The sequence below is a fragment of the Microcaecilia unicolor genome, chromosome 4 (assembly GCF_901765095.1).
Source record: "Microcaecilia unicolor chromosome 4, aMicUni1.1, whole genome shotgun sequence".
NCBI lineage: Eukaryota > Metazoa > Chordata > Amphibia > Gymnophiona > Siphonopidae > Microcaecilia > Microcaecilia unicolor.
In genome coordinates this window covers 322,255,944-322,273,120 of record NC_044034.1, presented here as the reverse complement: position 1 = coordinate 322,273,120, position 17,177 = coordinate 322,255,944, and the positions used below count along the sequence as shown (strand labels likewise).

Here is a 17,177-nt window from a genome sequence, read left to right as displayed (position 1 = left end):
CTGATCCCAATTCTGCCACAGCTTCTTTATATGATCTTTACCTCATTTTGGACAGGGAAAGATAAAGTGATGCCTTTAACCATTTAATTTTCTTAAATAAATAAGGATTTTTGGCCTTTTTTTTTGCATCCAGCATTTCTTTGACTGAATCCCTTAGCATTAGTTAGTGTGTATGAATTAAAAACATGCCTATCATGTTGACAGCTGCATTTCTGGTCGCAAAGAAATACAGAAGGGCTGACAGGCTGATAAATTTGCAGCCACAGCAGTGTGCAATTGATTATCAGAGATGAGTAGACAAGCTACAGCAAATGTGCCCATTTTTCTCCTATTAGCGCACTACGACTAGCAGTCAAAATAAACAACAGCACAAATGCACACAAATTATACTTTGCTTTCTAGGTTTCCCTCAAGCATGAGAGGTGCCAGTTCACTAGTGTTCCTTGCTTTGTGCTTGTCACATGCTTTCTTAGTGAATAGGCTCCCAAAATCTTAGTGCAATTCTCTGATCAAACTAAATGAAATACAGACACTTTTAGGCTGTGAATCAAAATCTCTCTTAGTTGCAATTGTCAGGACCAGATTTAAATCAGACCTCACTGAACAATGGAGAATGTTATAACAACTACTGTATTTCATTACGGTGAACCAGAGTGTCTTGTAATTTTAAAGCCAGTGTTATCACCCAACAGAAAACTGGTTTACATTCAAAAATTGTTTAAGAGATTATGTTTTAAGATATAAACTTCTAAAATCTTGATCAGAAAATCTTCCCACCAAAGATTATCAGTACCATTTGCTTTTAAAAAAATTGCTTTTCAATGCAACACACAGCAGGAGCACTAATTACTTAGTAAACATCCACCATCTATATTTCCTCTGCCACATAATTATACACATCTAAGATGGTAGTGACTTGAATCTGTTCTTTTTTTTAAGCACTTTTAGAGGTTTTAGGAGGATATTTAACCTTAATTCAGAGGAAATACAGAACCAGCATAATCACTGAAATGTAACGGGGGTACAACACCAATAACAAAATAACAAAAAATACAATAAAAAATAATAAAACCAAACAGCAGCAAAACCAAACTATGTTTCAGTGCAAAGCAAGGCAGCTTTATTTCAAAAGAAAACCATGCTTTGTGTGGACAGTACAGTACTTTAAAAGTAAGATGCATCTAGAAGTAACACTACCTCTGAACCTACTAAAATCCATGTCAGAGTAAATTTTTTTTGTTTAAAATTTTAAAACATTCTTCAAATTGTGCTTCCCCAAACCACAATTTCCCTTCAACTTCTTGAATCTCTGGGCAAAGAGGGTCTCAGAGACTGCTTCACAATCACCAGACCCAATTGGTCTGTATTGGCTGTGTTGTCATAATTGACATCACATGTGCAAAAACCAATCAGTCTCCACATTATGGGCCCTGTTTACTAAGCCGCGCTGTAGGCACGCGCACTTTTACCATGCGCTAATGCTAGAGACACCCATAGGAATATAATGGGTGTCTCTATCATTAGCATGTGCTAAAATGTGTGCGCGCCTGCAGCGCGGTTTAGTAAACAGGTCCTTTGTGACATGGATACTTCCAGGTATTATGCGGGAGGAAGAGGAGCAGCTTAAAAGAATTTAAAATATAAACACATTTTTTCACCATTAAGGGTGCACTTTATTATTTACTGTGTGTACTTTTGAAATACTGCACAAACCACAAAGAAACAGCTTTCTTTTAATGATGCATTTTAGGCGACTGTTTATTGCGGAAGCTCAAGCAAATGCAGGGCTCAAAATAATTTCAGATGACCCTCAATAGGGGCAGGAGAAACTACCTTAGCATAGATGGTCTAACCCTCAGAGGGAGATAGGTATGGGGAAAGCAGCAAATGCTAGTATAGGAAGCCTTGGCTCAGAGTATCTACAAGTGGATGGGTGCGATTTGTCTTTGGCAGCAAACAGAAAACTGTAACTGGTCAGGAATAGTGTTTTGGAGGAGAGGAGTTATTACTGAAAAACAAAACAAAAGAAAACAAAATAAACCTTACCTAAGAGTCAGCAGCAAGTCAACCATTCAAAAAATAAAGCTACCTACTCTATTATATATGTTATCTATCTATTTATTCATTTCTTTTTAAATTATTGCACAGAATGGCCAACATTTGCATAAGAGATTTTAAAAGGAAATCGAAAAACATATCTCTGTTGCAAAAATGTTCTGAATTAAAGGTGTAAAGACTTATTCTGTTTTTTTTTTTTTTGGGGGGGGGGGGGGAGATGTATAAGACATTGCATTTTTGACCCTCTTAAGCTAAAAACCTTATGATAGGGAGCACTGGTAACTTTGGAAATAACTGAAATTCTTAAAGCTTCTCTCTCTTGGATTTATAGAAGCTCAGGACTGCTAGGCTGGCAAGGCTATCAAAACATGAAACATACATCCTGGCATCGCTTTGGGTGAATCTCCTCATAAAGGAGGTTAATAAATCCCAATAACTAACTAAATAAATTTTGATTTATATGTGAAACATTTGAGTAAACATTAATATAGGCCCAATCAGGTCAATGGGGTTTGTTGCTCCTGTCAACATGGCAATATAAGGAACTTTGTTTAAAGAACCAACATTACCCCCTTAAAAAACTCTTGAACATGAAGTGAATACTTTTAACAGGTTGATTATGTGTACTTACTAAGTGTACCTGGGAAATATAGCAAAATATATGCTAGAGCAATTAGTGTTTAAAAAGCCTGTCCTTTTTCTGGAATGGCTTTGCAGAACTAAATCATCTGTGCCTATACCAATGGCCCCTGCAACAGAAGGATCATGACTGGGAGGGAATAAGGGGGAGAAGGAAGGTAGAGTGGCCAATAATAATAGCCAGAGTAAGGTTAAAATTCAGAAACCTCAAAAAAAATTAGTAAGCCAACAGGCTTCTCTCTGACATACTTCATCCACTAAAAAACTAGAATGCACCCTAGGAGCTCAGGGCCAGAAGACATTGCCTCCTTTGCTTTTTATCATGTCAGCCCTATGTGCAGTACAAAAAAAACAAGTGCTTATCTTTAAACATGTTTTGTGACACATCTCTAGATTCGTACCCTTTGAAAGCAAACCAACAAAGCTCAAGTACATACTGTCAACCTTCTGCAAGCTTCAAGGTGTTTCGGGTATCTAAAACCCCTTAGGGGGCTCAGTTAAAGAAGAAAAAAACCAATTATTCTCATAAAAGGGTTTCTTTGGACAAAATTTGTCAAGTGGGATGTCCAGCCCTTTGGAACTGCCAGCTCTTGCTGAATTACTATAGCCCTAAATGGACAGAGCTCTGCTTCAGTGCAAAAAACAATCATAATCTAATGCAGAATGTCTCAGTAAATCCCATACTCCTCATAAACCCAAGGGCTCCATTAATACCACTGAAATAGCCATCAATTTCATCACAACGTACAACTGTGTTGAATTTTGGACCAAGAACTCTAGGATGCTATGTTGTTCAGCCAGAGGGAAATTCACCTGATGGCTTTTGGGTAATACATTGACTAAAACCAGCTTAGGGTATCCACTAACAAGACCAATGCAGTACTTTTACATAACACACATATACTGCTTACACTTTTCTGCAACCAACCAGATATCGTTAAAACCTCATTTCTAGCAGAACAGAATGGCTTTGGTTAGATCTTCCCTAAGGGATCTGGGTATTACTGTTACTGGTGATTAGCTTCTCCCTGTGCAATGCCAGACTCCTTTTTTTTTTTTTTTTTTTTTACTGTGCAGACCTCATCTTGGAGCAATTAATACAAGGTTACCCAGCACCATATGTATTTCTGAAGAAGTGGGTAGGGAGGTGTGTAATTACATAATTATTTTAAGCCCTTGAATATTTTGCTGGCAATATGGAAAAATAAATCCCAACAAAAACTAAAGAAAAAAAATAATAAAAACACATTAACATTAACATAGACACAGCAAAAGCAACAGGTCATGCCAGTCAAGCAAAGGTTTATGATGCTTTATTAACTGAAAAGAACAAAACGGAAGAAAAAAGAAATAAAAATATTAGAGAAAGACGAGCTATTTTTTTGGTTACCTTTCTCACATTTCTTTTTGGAAGCTGACGAAGAAGAAGGAATCATAGGTAATTTCATCAACTCTGCACGATTTGATTCATTCAGAAGGTAGTGGGACTTAAAGGCATATGTACTGAACAGGGGCTCTGAATGGTCCTGCACTATTAGCCCTATACGAAACAAACAGAAAGAGATGAGTTGCAATGAAACTACCCATGATTCCACAAGGAAAAAAAGAAAAACAAAACAAGAAACTAAATCAATACCTACTATGCATGTATGTCTGAAAAGTTGTAAAGTAAAGATAAATATGAAGATAAGAAAAAAATGAGAAAAAATGACAAAATCTATTAAAGGAAAGTATTGTCAGATTTAATTCATAAAAAGGCCCCAAAATAAAACAAGAGAAATGGTATGTTTTTAAGTAACTAAACTGAAAAATTAAAAATAGAATAAAATTTATACTTCTAACATTTGTTCACCTGTGCTGGGTACTTTATTTGGAATTATGTGCACACTTATTGGAAAACCAGCAGAAAGGATCAAAAATACACACTGACTAATATAACCTTTTTTTTTTTTTTTGGGGGGGGGGGGGCATTGCCATATACTGTACCAGGTGAGGGAAAATTCTAAGACTACTTCAGATACAATAGGACAATACATAATCCAGATGTTAGCAATGTCAGACCTTTGCTTAACATCTGGCTGGTCCATTATTGACCTAAAATGATGACATTGGTATAAAGACACAATGAGACACAGAGAGACTGTTCTGACATTTAAGTTTTCTCATATAAGCTTTCTATTACCAATTAAGTGAATACATTTTGCACAGTGGCAAATATCTGAATAAACAGAAATGAAAAAATAACTTATTTTGAAGAACACTGAATACATTGTGTTCTACCATTAGCAGGTATTGTGGGATCATGGCAGCAAAACCTTTCATTGTATCTGAGGGCAAAGGCAATGACTGTAAACCCACCCTGTTGTTGCAAACAAAAGGCAAAAATCTCACTCTACAATAAACAGTGAAAGAGAACCACCCAAGTAATTTTTAAGACATAAAAACTAGGGGACTGCCATATAAACCACTCTCTCCAGGGGAGAAGTTGTTCATGTGTCTTCCAATATTGCTAAGACCATTTTTAAAATTTTAAATCAGAAATTTTATTTTTTTCATTTTGTCCACGTTCCACCACTTGAACCAATTATATCTGAATAATTTGGATTCTTTGGCTGGCCAAAAATCTAAGAGAGAAATTTGTAAGACTTTTCAAGTCAGCTCAAATGCTACAAGACCCCCTTAGCATTCCAGTAGGTAATGCTTTTCATTGCTGTAATTGTCTATTTATTCTTGCTCTTGAGTGAGTTTCTTCAAAAAAGTGGTAAATACATCCTAATTAATTAAGGAGTCTATTTATCAACAGCTTGTGCTGCTGGTAAACAATACCCTTAATAGTTAAATACCAGTTCATGATGCTGAGGTTGGAATAGCTTGAGGGTTTATATACAATGATTAAGATGTAGCAGTGTTCCAATTGTTGGAAACAATCATCCACAAAAAGCAGAAAGGAGTAAGGGCAAGCATTAAAAAAAAAAAAACAAAAAAAGGGGATAAGCACTGATCTCTCAAAAATCAGCAAAGGTCTATGGAGAATTACAGCTTCCAAAACTGCTAAGCTAGTACACTACATGTGTATTCAAGGCATCAGACATTATCACTTGACTAGTTCATGGAGCAAGAAAAAATAAACAATAAAATAAATAAAAAAACAGTGGCACAACTTGGCATTCAGAGTTGTCACTGTTATTCTTTTTATTTATATACATGAAGACGTCAGGAGTCATACACATTTTGACAAATCACTTGTTTTTATTAGTCTTACTGTGCAGTTAACACCTAGAGAGTGAGGCAGACATGCCATGCAGCATTACAACCAAAAACTAAAAGAAATGGGCTTATGTGAGGTTTCAGAATAAAAAACAAAGCACTGGGTGACTGAAAAAAAGTTGTGGGTCCATCACTTATGACAGCTCAGGAATACAATTTTATCAAAAGACTAGAGCGTGGTTGTGTCAAGCCTATGGCAAGAGTTCCTTACTAGGCAGAAAGGTCCCTTAATAACTTAAACTGAGGTCTTTCAATTACAACTGCCAAAAAGGAGACCAATTTAAAATATAGGGTTAAAAAAACAGGAATTTGTGTTGCTGCAGAGGCTTTCTGCAGCTGAGCTACACGGCTTCTGTGGAGATATAGTTGTATCAGCAGAAGTGCTCAGTTCAGTATGTGAAGCTTCAATGAATACTCAAGGCAAATATGGATAGAAATTACCTATACACTATTGCTCCGGTTTACTAAGCTGTGCTAGAGGCTATATATGTGCTACTGCCGACACAGTCCATTCACTCTCAATGGGCTGTGTCAGCATTAGCACACAGACAGTTGCTAGCGCAGCTTAGTAAACAGACCCCTTTGTTCTTTGGCCAAAATCAGACAAGATGCAGGCTAAGCTTACTGTAACCTCCCATAAAGTATCTGTTCTTAGTTACTTCTTTTCCACTTTTTGAACATCTGATACATTAGAAAATTCAGAAGAGGCAAAACAGATGACAAGTACAAATTAAGTTAAATATTCCTTTGCTGAAAGGCAAACAGTGATGTCAGATATATGGACATTCTGCAGTGCTTATTAAAGAACAACTTAACTCCCACATTTATTTATTTCATTTATGAGTATTTGCTATACTGCCCATTAGACTAAAAAGCACAGCAAAGAGGTTTACAATTAAAAATGAGAACAAGAAATAAAAGTTACAATTTGAATGAGAATAGAACATAGGGAGAAGGGAATAAGACAGGAGGAGGGAAGGAAAATACACTGCAGCATTGCTCCCCAGCACCAGAAGCCAAGCCAATAGCAAACTCAAACTGAAAGGACTTATTGGATTTTTTGAATTTAGGAAACAAGGCTTCAAGGTGAATGTAAGGGGGGGGAAGAGGGTTCCATAAAGGGCCAAAATAAGAGAAGGCAGAATTGCCAGAAATTTCCAAACACATATATGACTTCTGTCTTGCCCCTGCTATGAAAGGGGACGTTCTAATGGAAGCTAGCAGATATGATTCACTGTATTATAGGCTGTGATTTAGTCATGACTGACTCACAGTGTGCAAAACTTTGTTTTACCTGCTAATTTTCTTTCTTTGAATCTCACCAAACCAGACCATAACCAATGGGTTGTGCCTGTCAACCAGAAGATGAAGCGAGAGGCTAATCACTTGTGAACTCTGCCCTATAAAGAGTATCATGCAGGCTAAACATCAGTTGTTGGTTTTTTTTTTTTCAATAACAAAGCAATGTAAAAACTTCCCTCAATTTTCATCATTAAAACAGAGGACTCCAATTAACAGGAATTAAACATAGAAACATCCTCTTCTTATTAGAACAAGCAACAAACAGAATACAGGGAGGAAAGTCTGAACTGGTCTGATAGGACTCAAGGAAAGAAAATTAGCAGGTAAAACCAACTTTTGCTTTCCTTATTGTCCTCACCAGTCCAGTCCAGAACCAATGGGATGTAACAAAGCCCCCCCTAAAGTGTGAAGGGAACAAGCTCCAGGTCTAGGCACCTTGGCTCCAAAAGCTGTAAGTTCTATTGCATTGGCATTCAACCTAGAGTGCTTAGTAAAGTATGACGTAAGGACGAAGTTGTAGCCCTGCAAATATCTTCCAGTGAAGAAGCACAAAGCTCCACCCAAGACATTGAAACACATCTTGGTGAGTGAACTCTCAGTGGTCTAGGAGAAAATTTGCCCTTGATAATGTAAGCAGAAGAAATAGCTTTCTTCTGCTTACAGGCAAAAGTGGCTTTCTACCCCACTGCAATTCTTTTAACTTCACTAAAAGGAACAATCTCTCAGACATTCTAAATTCAATTTACTCCCAGTGCTGTCTATAAAGGTGTTTTAATGTATACTGTGTTGACATTGGAAGTAGCATACTATGTTATAGTGTATACTATTATTTGAATGTTTTTACTGCTTTAATCACATATAACCTATGTCCAGGTTATTATTGCTGTACATCACCCTTGAATGAATTGCTTCAAAAAGCCAAAAAATTAAATCCAACTAAGTAAATAAACAACTAAAACTCATTAACGATCTCTAAGTTTCTCATGAGAGCTCTAGAGATGTTCCCAGAATCTTCCTTCCTAAATAAAAGATAAGAAAGCATCTGATTTACATGAAAAAAAGATAGCACCTCGGTGAGAAAATATAGAACTTTCTTGAGGGAAATTTCAGCCTCTGTGAAATGCAACCCCCCCCCCCCCCAAAAAAAAAACCAACAACAAAAAACGGTTTTCTAAAAGAAAGAACCTGAAGTTCTGAAATCCTCCAGGCCAAAGAAAGAGCTACTAGAAACACTGTCTTGAATGTATGGTTCTTAAATGTTGCTTTTTTTCAAGGGCTCAAAAATGAAGATACATACCTGTAGCAGGTATTCTCCGAGGACAGCAGGCTGATTATTCTCACGATTGGGTCATCATCCGCGACGGCCCAGGAGACCGGCAAAATCTTGACAGCAAACGAAGAAGTCTCTCGAACGCTCCGTCGCGTGGGTAGAGCGCACTGCACATGCACGAACGGCTTCCCGCCCGCGACACGAGCGTGAGTCCCTCAGTTTAATAAAAAAGCAAACCAGAAAACTAGAACTCCAAGGGGAGGAGGGTGGGTATGTGAGAATAATCAGCCTGCTGTCCTTGGAGAATACCTGCTACAGGTATGTATCATCATTTTCTCCGAGGACAAGCAGGCTGATTATTCTCACGATTGGGGTATCCCTAGCCCCCAGGCTCACTCAAAACAATGAACATTGGTCAATTGGGCCTTGCAACGGTGAGGACATAACAGAGATTGACCTGAAACCATAAACAACTAACTGAGAGTGTAGCCTGGAACAGAACAAAAATGGGCCTAGGAAGCTGGAGTTGGATTCTAAACCCCGAACAGATTCTGCAGCACCGACTGCCCAAACCGACAATCGTGTTGAGTATCCTGCTGAAGGCAGTAGTGAGATGTGAATGTGTGGACTGATGACCACGTTGTACCCTTGCAAATCTCTTCAATAGAGGCTGACTTCAAGTGAGACACTGACGCAGCCATGGCTCTAACATTGTGAGCCGTGACATGGCCCTCTATAGTCAGCCTAGCTTGGGCGTAAGTGAAGGAAATGCAATCCGCCAGCCAATTAGAGATTGTGCGTTTTCCGATGGCGACTCCCTTCCTGTTGGGATTAAATGAAACAAACAGCTAGGCAGACTGTCTATAGGGCTTTGTCCGCTCCACATAAAAGGCCAATGCTCTTTTACAGTCCAAGGTGTGCAACTTGTCTTCACCAGTGCGGGTGTGTGGACAGGGAAAAAATGTTGGCAAGTCAATTGACTGGTTCAGATGGAACTCCGACACCACCTTCTGCAAGACCTTAGGGTGTGTGCAGAGGCCTACTCTGTTGTGATGAAACTTGATATAAGGTGCATGCACTACCAGAGCTTGGAGCTCACTGACTCTATGAGCTGAAGTAACAGCCACCAAGAAAATGACCTTCCAGGTCAAGTAATTCAGATGGCAGGAATTCAGTGGCTCAAAAGGAGCTTTCAGCAGCTGGGTGAGAACGACGTTGAGATCCCATGACACTGGTGGAGGTTTGACAGGGGGCTTTGACAAAAGTAAACCTCTCATAAAGCGAACAACTAAAGGCTGTCCAGAGATAGGCTTACCCTCTACACATTGATGATAAGCACTAATTGCACTAAGGTGAACTCTTACGGAGTTGGTTCTTGAGACCAGACTCTGATAAGTGTAGAAGATATTCAAGCAGGGTCTGTGTAGGACAAGAAAAAGGATCTAGGGCCTTGCTGTCACACCAGATGGCAAACCTCCTCCATTTGAAATAACAACTCCTTTTTGTGGAATCTTTCCTGGAAGCAAGCAAGACTCGGGAGACACCCTCTGAAAGACCCAAGGAGGCAACTTCTAAGCTCTCAACATCCAGGCCGTGAGAGCCAGAGACTGGAGGTTGGGATGTAGAAGTGACCCCTCGTTCTGGGTGATGAGGGTCAGAAAACACTCCAATCTCCACGGTTCTTCAGAGGACAACTCCAGAAGAAGAGGGAACCAGATCTGACGAGGCAAAAAGGGCACAATCAGAATCATGGTTCCATGGTCTTGCTTGAGTTTCAGTAAAGTCTTCCCTACTAGAGGTATGGGAGGATATGCATACAGAAGGCCTGTCCCCCAATGTAGGAGAAAAGCATCTGACACTAGTCTGTTGTGAGCCTGAAGTCTGGAACAGAATTGCGGGACTTTGTGATTGATCTGAGTGCAAAAAGATCCACCGAGGGGGTGCCCCAGCTCGGAAGATCTTGCGGACAACATCCATGTTCAGTGACCACTCGTGAGGTTGCATTATCCTTATCAACCTGTTGGCCAGACTGTTGTTTACTCTTGCCAGATACATGGCCTGGAGAAACATGCCGTGGTGGTGCGCCCAAAGCCACATCCTGACGGCTTCCTGACACAGAAGGCGCGATCCGGTACCCCCCTGCTTGTTGGTGTAGTACATAGCAACCTGATTGTATGTCTGAATTAAAATGATTTGATTGGACAGCTGATCTCTGAAAGCCTTGAGAGCGTTCCAGATCACTCGTAATTCCAGGAGGTTGATCTGAAGATCCTTTTCCTGTAAGGACCAAGTTCCTTGAGTGTGAAGCCCATCTACATGAGCTCCCCACCCCAGGAGGGATGCATCCGTCATCAGCACTTTCTGCGGCTGAGGAATTTGGAATGGACGTCCCAAGGTCAGATTGGATCGAATGGTCCACCACTGAAGGGAACTGCAAAAGTCAGTGGAGAGATGGATCACATCCTCTAGATCCCCTGTGGCCTGGCACCACTGAGAAACTAGGGTCCATTGAGCTGATCTCAAATGTAGACGTGCCATGGGAGTCTCAACATCTGCCAAGCTGTGATCTGTTGAGACGCTCGAGCCAAGGATACTAGGGCCAGGAGATTGTCTGCCCTTGCCTGGGGGAGATAAGCTTGAGACGTCCGTGTGTCCAACAGAGCTCCAATGAACTCCAATTTCTGAACCGGAACAAGGTGGGACTTGGGATAATTGATTACGAATCCCAGTAGCTCTAGCACCTGAATAGTCATCCGCATGGTCTGTAGAGCGCCTGCCTCCGAAGTGCTCTTCACCAGCCAATCGTCGAGATAAGGGAAGACATGCACTCCCAGTCTGCGTAGTGATGCTGCAACAACTGCCAGGCACTTTGTGAAGACTCTGGGCGCAGATGCGAGGCCAAAGGGCAGTACACAGTACTGAAAGTGCCGAGTTCTCAACCGAAATTGAAGATACTTCCTGTGAGCTGGGAGTATCAAGATGTAGGTTGTGAAGAATAAGGGGCTGTCCTATCCTGGGTAGGCCACTAGATGGCGCTGTTCCCATAGAAATGTGGGAAAATGTCCAGGATGAGCCACTAGAGGGAGCCAGTAGGGGAATGTCCAGGTGGAGGTTGCTAGGACCAAGGAGAGTCCTGGGCTGGAAACAGGTGTAGGTGGTTATGGGCTGGGTCCTGCTTGGAATTAGGGGGAAGAGCCTAAAGGGGTGGAGGAGCTAATTAACTATCTTATTCCTGCCTGAGTGGTGAAAGAGAGGAGAGGAGCTGGAGACCTGGCAGCTAGAGGAAGAAGATCCCCTTGAAGGTATTGGCTGAACTCTGTGGACTTTTGAAGCTCTCTGCTGAAAAGGTGATAGCTGCACTACCCTCTGAGAAAGAAAAGTAAATGCTTTTGTTTGGCTGTTTGAACTGTGAAAGTTTGAGGAACGGCTTTAAATGTTTGAATTGAAGAAGAAATGTTTAAGTTAAAGAAGGAATAAGCCATGAAGATTATATTAAATGGCAACTAATAAAACCTTTAGTTATAAGAAGCCTGGTGTTGGTGAGGTGTGGAAGGTGAAGAGGAGGCAGAGAACTCCCCTGTGTTTGAGGCAGAGTACTGGTGAATTACCGAGAAGTGTAGAGCCCAACCGTGACTGTGTGTGAAGGAAGCTAAGCAGGGTCAGCCCTGGCCAGGGCCTGGAAGGGTGACCAGCTCACAGGGTATAGGCATCCTTTAAGTCCAGAGAGCATAGCCAATCGTTTTCCTGAATCATGGGAAGAAGGGTGCACAGGGAAACCATCCTGAACTTTTCTCGGACTAGGAATTTGTTCAGGGCCCTTAGGTCTAGGATGGGACGCATCCCCCCTGTTTTCTTTTGCACAAGGAAGTACCTGGAATAGAATCCCAGCCCTTCTTCTCCTGGTGGAACAGGTTCGACCGCCTTGGCCTTGAGAAGGGCGGAGAGTTACTCTGCAAGTACCTGTTTATGCTGGGAGCTGAAGGACTGAGCTCCCGGTGGGCAATTTGGAGGTATGGATTCCAGATTGAGAGTGTATCCTAACCAGACAATTTGAAGAACCCATCTGTCGGAGGTTATGAGAGGCCACCTTTGGTGAAAAAATTTCAACCTCCCCCCGACCGGCAAGTCGTCCGGCATGGACACCTTTTCTGAGGCTATGCTGCACTGGAGCCAGTCAAAAGCCCGTCCCTTGCTTTTGTGGGAAGCCGCAGGGGCCTTAGTCGCACGCCGTTGACGGGAACGAGCGCGCTGGGACTGAGCCTGGACAGGCTGCTGAGAATCAGGAGTGTACCTACGCCTATTATAGGAATAGGGAACACTCCTGTTCCCTCCTCCCTCCAAAAAACCTCCTAGATGAGGAGGTGGTAGCAGAAGACGCCCGGCGGGAGAGATCATGGTGCTTCTTGATCTGATCGACCATGTCCCCTACTTTTTCTCCAAGATTATCCCCCGGCAAGGAACATCCGCCATTCGCTGCTGGGTCTTATGATCCAGGTCAGAGACACGCAGCCATGAGAGTCAGCGCATCACTATACCTTGAGCAGCTACTCAGGATGCCACATCAAAAGTGTTGTAAGTACCCCTGGCCAGGAATTTACGACACGCCTTCTGCTGCCTGACCACCTGGTGAAAAGGTTCGGCAAGCTCCGGAGGAAGTGCTTCGACCAAACTAGACAGTTGCCTCACCGAGTTCCGCAAGTGGATGCTCGTGTAGAGCTGGTATGTGTGGATCTTCGGCTGCAAGCATAGTGGTCTGATACGTTTTTCTCCCAAAAGAATCCAAGGTCCTAGACTCTCTGCCTGGGGGCACCAAGGCATAGTCTCTAGTACTCTTGGCTCTTCTGAGAGCAGAGTCCACCACCATGGAATCGTGAGGTAGTTGGGCCTTCACCATTATTGGTTCTCCATGGACTCTGTACTGGGACTCACTGGATTAGATAGAGGGAACGACCAGTTTCGCATAAGAGCTTCCCTGAGTGTGTTATACAAGGGGGCCGCTGCAACCTCTGTGGGCGGAGAAGGATAGTCCAAGACCTCGAGCATCTCGGCCCTGGGCTCATCCACAACCTCCATAGGGAAAGGAATGGCCTTAGACATTTCCTGAACCAAGGAGGAAAAAGAAAGACTCTCAGGTGGAGACAATCTTCCTTCAATCGGCAGAGTAGGATCAGAGGGGACCCCATATGACTCTTCCTCCGAAAAGTATCTGGGATCTTCCTCTTCCTCCCACGAGCGCTCATCATCGGTGTCGGACAAAAGCTAAGAGCAGCCCAAACCCGAGCCTGTCTCGACGTCGAGGAACGACGACCTCGAGGGGGATGTCGAGAAGTCGACCCCTGCCTGGACTGCGGTGATCTCTGCCAACATCGAGGGAGAATCGACCCGGACAGCGGCTGACGCCAATGCTGCAGGCGGCACCGAGGACAGGGACCTCACCACAGGCAAAGGCCCAGATGCCGCTTCCACAGTCGATGCAGGAGGCACAAGCACCCCTGGCACAGCAATCCCTCCAGAAGCTCTGGAAGAAGGGCCCTGATGTGCTCGTCGAGAGCCTCCATCGGAAAAGGCTGCGGGGCCGGTGTAGGAGCCGGTGACAGAATCTGGGGGGGCTCGAGAGCCGGTACCAAGCTGCCCGAAGACCAACGCATCGGCACCTCCTGTATAGAGGGGGAGCGGTCCTCTCGGCGCCGACGCTTCTCGGGTGCCGAATCCCTCGGCTCCCCGGAGCTCTCAGTACTGTGTCTGGAAGGAGAATGATGATGGTGCTTCTTAGCCTTCGCTCAACGCCCGTCATCGAGACTCCTCGGTACTGAAGAGGAGGACGTGGAATCCTCATGCCTCCTCGGGGCCGGGTCCGACGAAGGTCGGTCCCGGGGGGCCTGCATAGCAGTAGGCCTCAAGACAGGTGGAGACCCACTCGATGCCTTGCTGCTCCCAGCACGATGTGGTTGTTCGGCAGCCAATAGTGAGGTTTCAGGATGGATGCAGGGCCTGAGGCAAAATGGTTTTACTACAAGTAGGTCTTGTCAAACAAATCTGATTAATTTCTCTGACTGAGTGACCAGTGGGATAGTGGGAAAGCACTAGATGTGATGTATTTGGATTTTAGCAAAGCCTTTTACACGGTTCTGTACAGGCGACTTATAAATAAACTGAGTGCTCTCGATATAGAACCTAAAATGACTGACTGGGCTACAAACTGGTTGAGTGGAAGGTAACAAAGTTTAGTGGTAAATGGAGTTCACTCTAAGGAATGAGACATAACCAGTGGTGTGCCACAAGGATTGGTTCTTGTTCCCTTTTTAAAAATTCTGTGAGCAACACTGTGGAAGGGTAGACTGGTAAGGTTTTCGTCTTTGTGGATGATACTAAAATATACAATAGGGTAGATACCTCTCATGGTACATATAACATGAACAGTGATCTAGTGAAACTTGAAGAATGGTCTAGAATTTGGCAGCTAAGATTTAATGCTAAAAAATGGAGAGTCATGAATTTGGGCTGCAAAACCTGAGGAAGAGGTATAGTAAAAGGGGGAGGGGGGGTGTGGGTAAAGTACTTCAGTACATGAAAGAAGTGAGAGTTGGCCATGATCATGCCCAATGATCTTAAGGTAGCTAACTAGGTAGAAAAGGCAATGACAAAATCCAAAACGATGCTTGGGTGCTTAGGCAGAGCAGTGGTCAGGAGGGAAAGGGAGTTGATAGTGCCTCTGTATAGGTCTCTGGTAAGACCTCATTTGGAATAATGTGTACAATTATGGAGAACGCAAGTTCAAAAAGATATAAACAGGATGGAGTCAATCCAGACAATGGCTATTAAAATGGCTAGTGGTCTTCATCATAAAGTGTATGGGGACAGACTTAAAGATCTCAATACGTATACTTTAGAAGAAAGGTGGGAGAGGGGAGATATGTTAGAGACCTTTAAACAGAACAACAGTGACCCTTGCAGACACGCAAACAAAATAGTCACAGCAGGGGTGACAAAGGAAAGAGTAGCAGATGATGTCCAAACTAACGCCTTTATTGTAACATCCAAGACGCGATATGAGTCATGTTACAGCCTAAAAAGGCCTTCCTCAGGAGTCTTTAATTAGATGTATGCTGATGTTTAGCTAGGCTAAATGCAATACAGGTGATGTTTGATATCTTGCTTCTTTCTTCCAAAAAACTTTGTAAAATGCTTGAACTCTGAAGAGATCTTTAAATACCTTTGTGGCATAAATGTACAGGAGATAAGCTTCTTTCAACTGAAAGGAAGCTCTAGAATGAGGCATAGGATGAAGGTGAAAGGGGATAGGCTCAGGAGTAACATAAGGAAATACTTCTTTATGGAAAGGATTGAGGTTGGCCTCCTGGTGGAGGCGAACACTATCTGAATTCAAGAAAGTGTGGGACACATATAGGGGATCTGTAAGTGAGAGAGGAAGAGATAGTAGATGGTATGGATGAGTAGACGACAATCCATATGGTCCTCGTCTGCCATTATTTTCTACATTTCTATGTTTCTATCTACTCAGGCTTCAGGATACATATAGGCCACATTCATGCTTACTTCTGCTAACGAAGACAGAAGCCACTGAAGCTGCTGAATTTCCTGAAGAAATATCAACAATTCTTATAAGAACTGCTAGAACTGCAAGACCATGATGGTCCCTGGTTTTCCAAAATAACAGAAGACAAGCATGTTGTTGAGAACAGGATGCCATCATGTGGAAAATTCTGGAGAGAAATTCCAACAACTGCCCACTTCTACATTGCTTGTGATGGACAAGCATACTAACAGCAAAATGTAGAGAGACAGATTCTAGAAAGGACGTGGAAAGTGGAATTCACACACCCAAGTCAGGATATGTGGAATTTCCATACTATTTTACAAGAGGTTCAGCAAATGTAAAACCTCTTATAATCAAGAGTAGAGCTGCACATCCCAACCTTCCACATCCAGAGGGAGCAGCGATTTTAGAAGTTGCTCCTTAAAGCATTCCTTGATTTCATCAAGGAATTTTACCTCCCTAGCATGCCCTGATGTTACATTTACCTGGTCAATATCAGGGTAATTGAAATCACCCATTATCATGTTGCCCAGTTTGTTAGCCTCCCTAATTTTTTTCCCATATATTTTTATTGAACATCACAGAATCCATACACAGGAAATTCAACATTCTTCAACATTATTACTTTTTTACATTTTGGTAACAAGCATCCCGTGATCCTCAATGTAACACCAGACGTATTCCTAGCTATACCCCAGATCCCGCCCGGGCTGGTCCCTGTAGATGAAATGAGTCAAACAACAAAACAGGATTGGGCCTCCACTGGAGCTTCCATACCCAGGATAAGCCTCCCTAATTTCTGTTAACATTTCTGCATCTGTCTGTTCATCCTGGCCAGATGAACGGTAGTACACTCCTAACACTATCCTTTTCCATACGGATTCCAAGATGTGTTTTGTTTCCTGCAGAATTTTCAATCTATTTGATTCAAGGCCCTCCACCAATTCGATCCACCCTATCACTGCGATATAATTTATACCCTGGTATGACAGTGTCCCACTGGTTATCCTCCTTCCACCAGGTCTTAGAGATGCCTATTATATCTAATTTTTCATTTAGTGCAATTCTGAGCTGCTTCTTTTG

The 17,177-nt window shown here is 42.5% G+C and overlaps 1 protein-coding gene across 1 annotated transcript in view; it reads right to left on the bottom strand.

Annotated features, from left to right (window-relative positions):
• Nucleotides 1–17,177, bottom strand: part of NSD3 (nuclear receptor binding SET domain protein 3) — a 338,825-nt gene that overhangs the window by 42,913 nt on the left and 278,735 nt on the right. Inside the window, 1 exon segment of the mRNA XM_030201931.1 lies at nucleotides 4,088–4,237. Coding sequence (XP_030057791.1) covers nucleotides 4,088–4,237 — 150 coding nt within the window.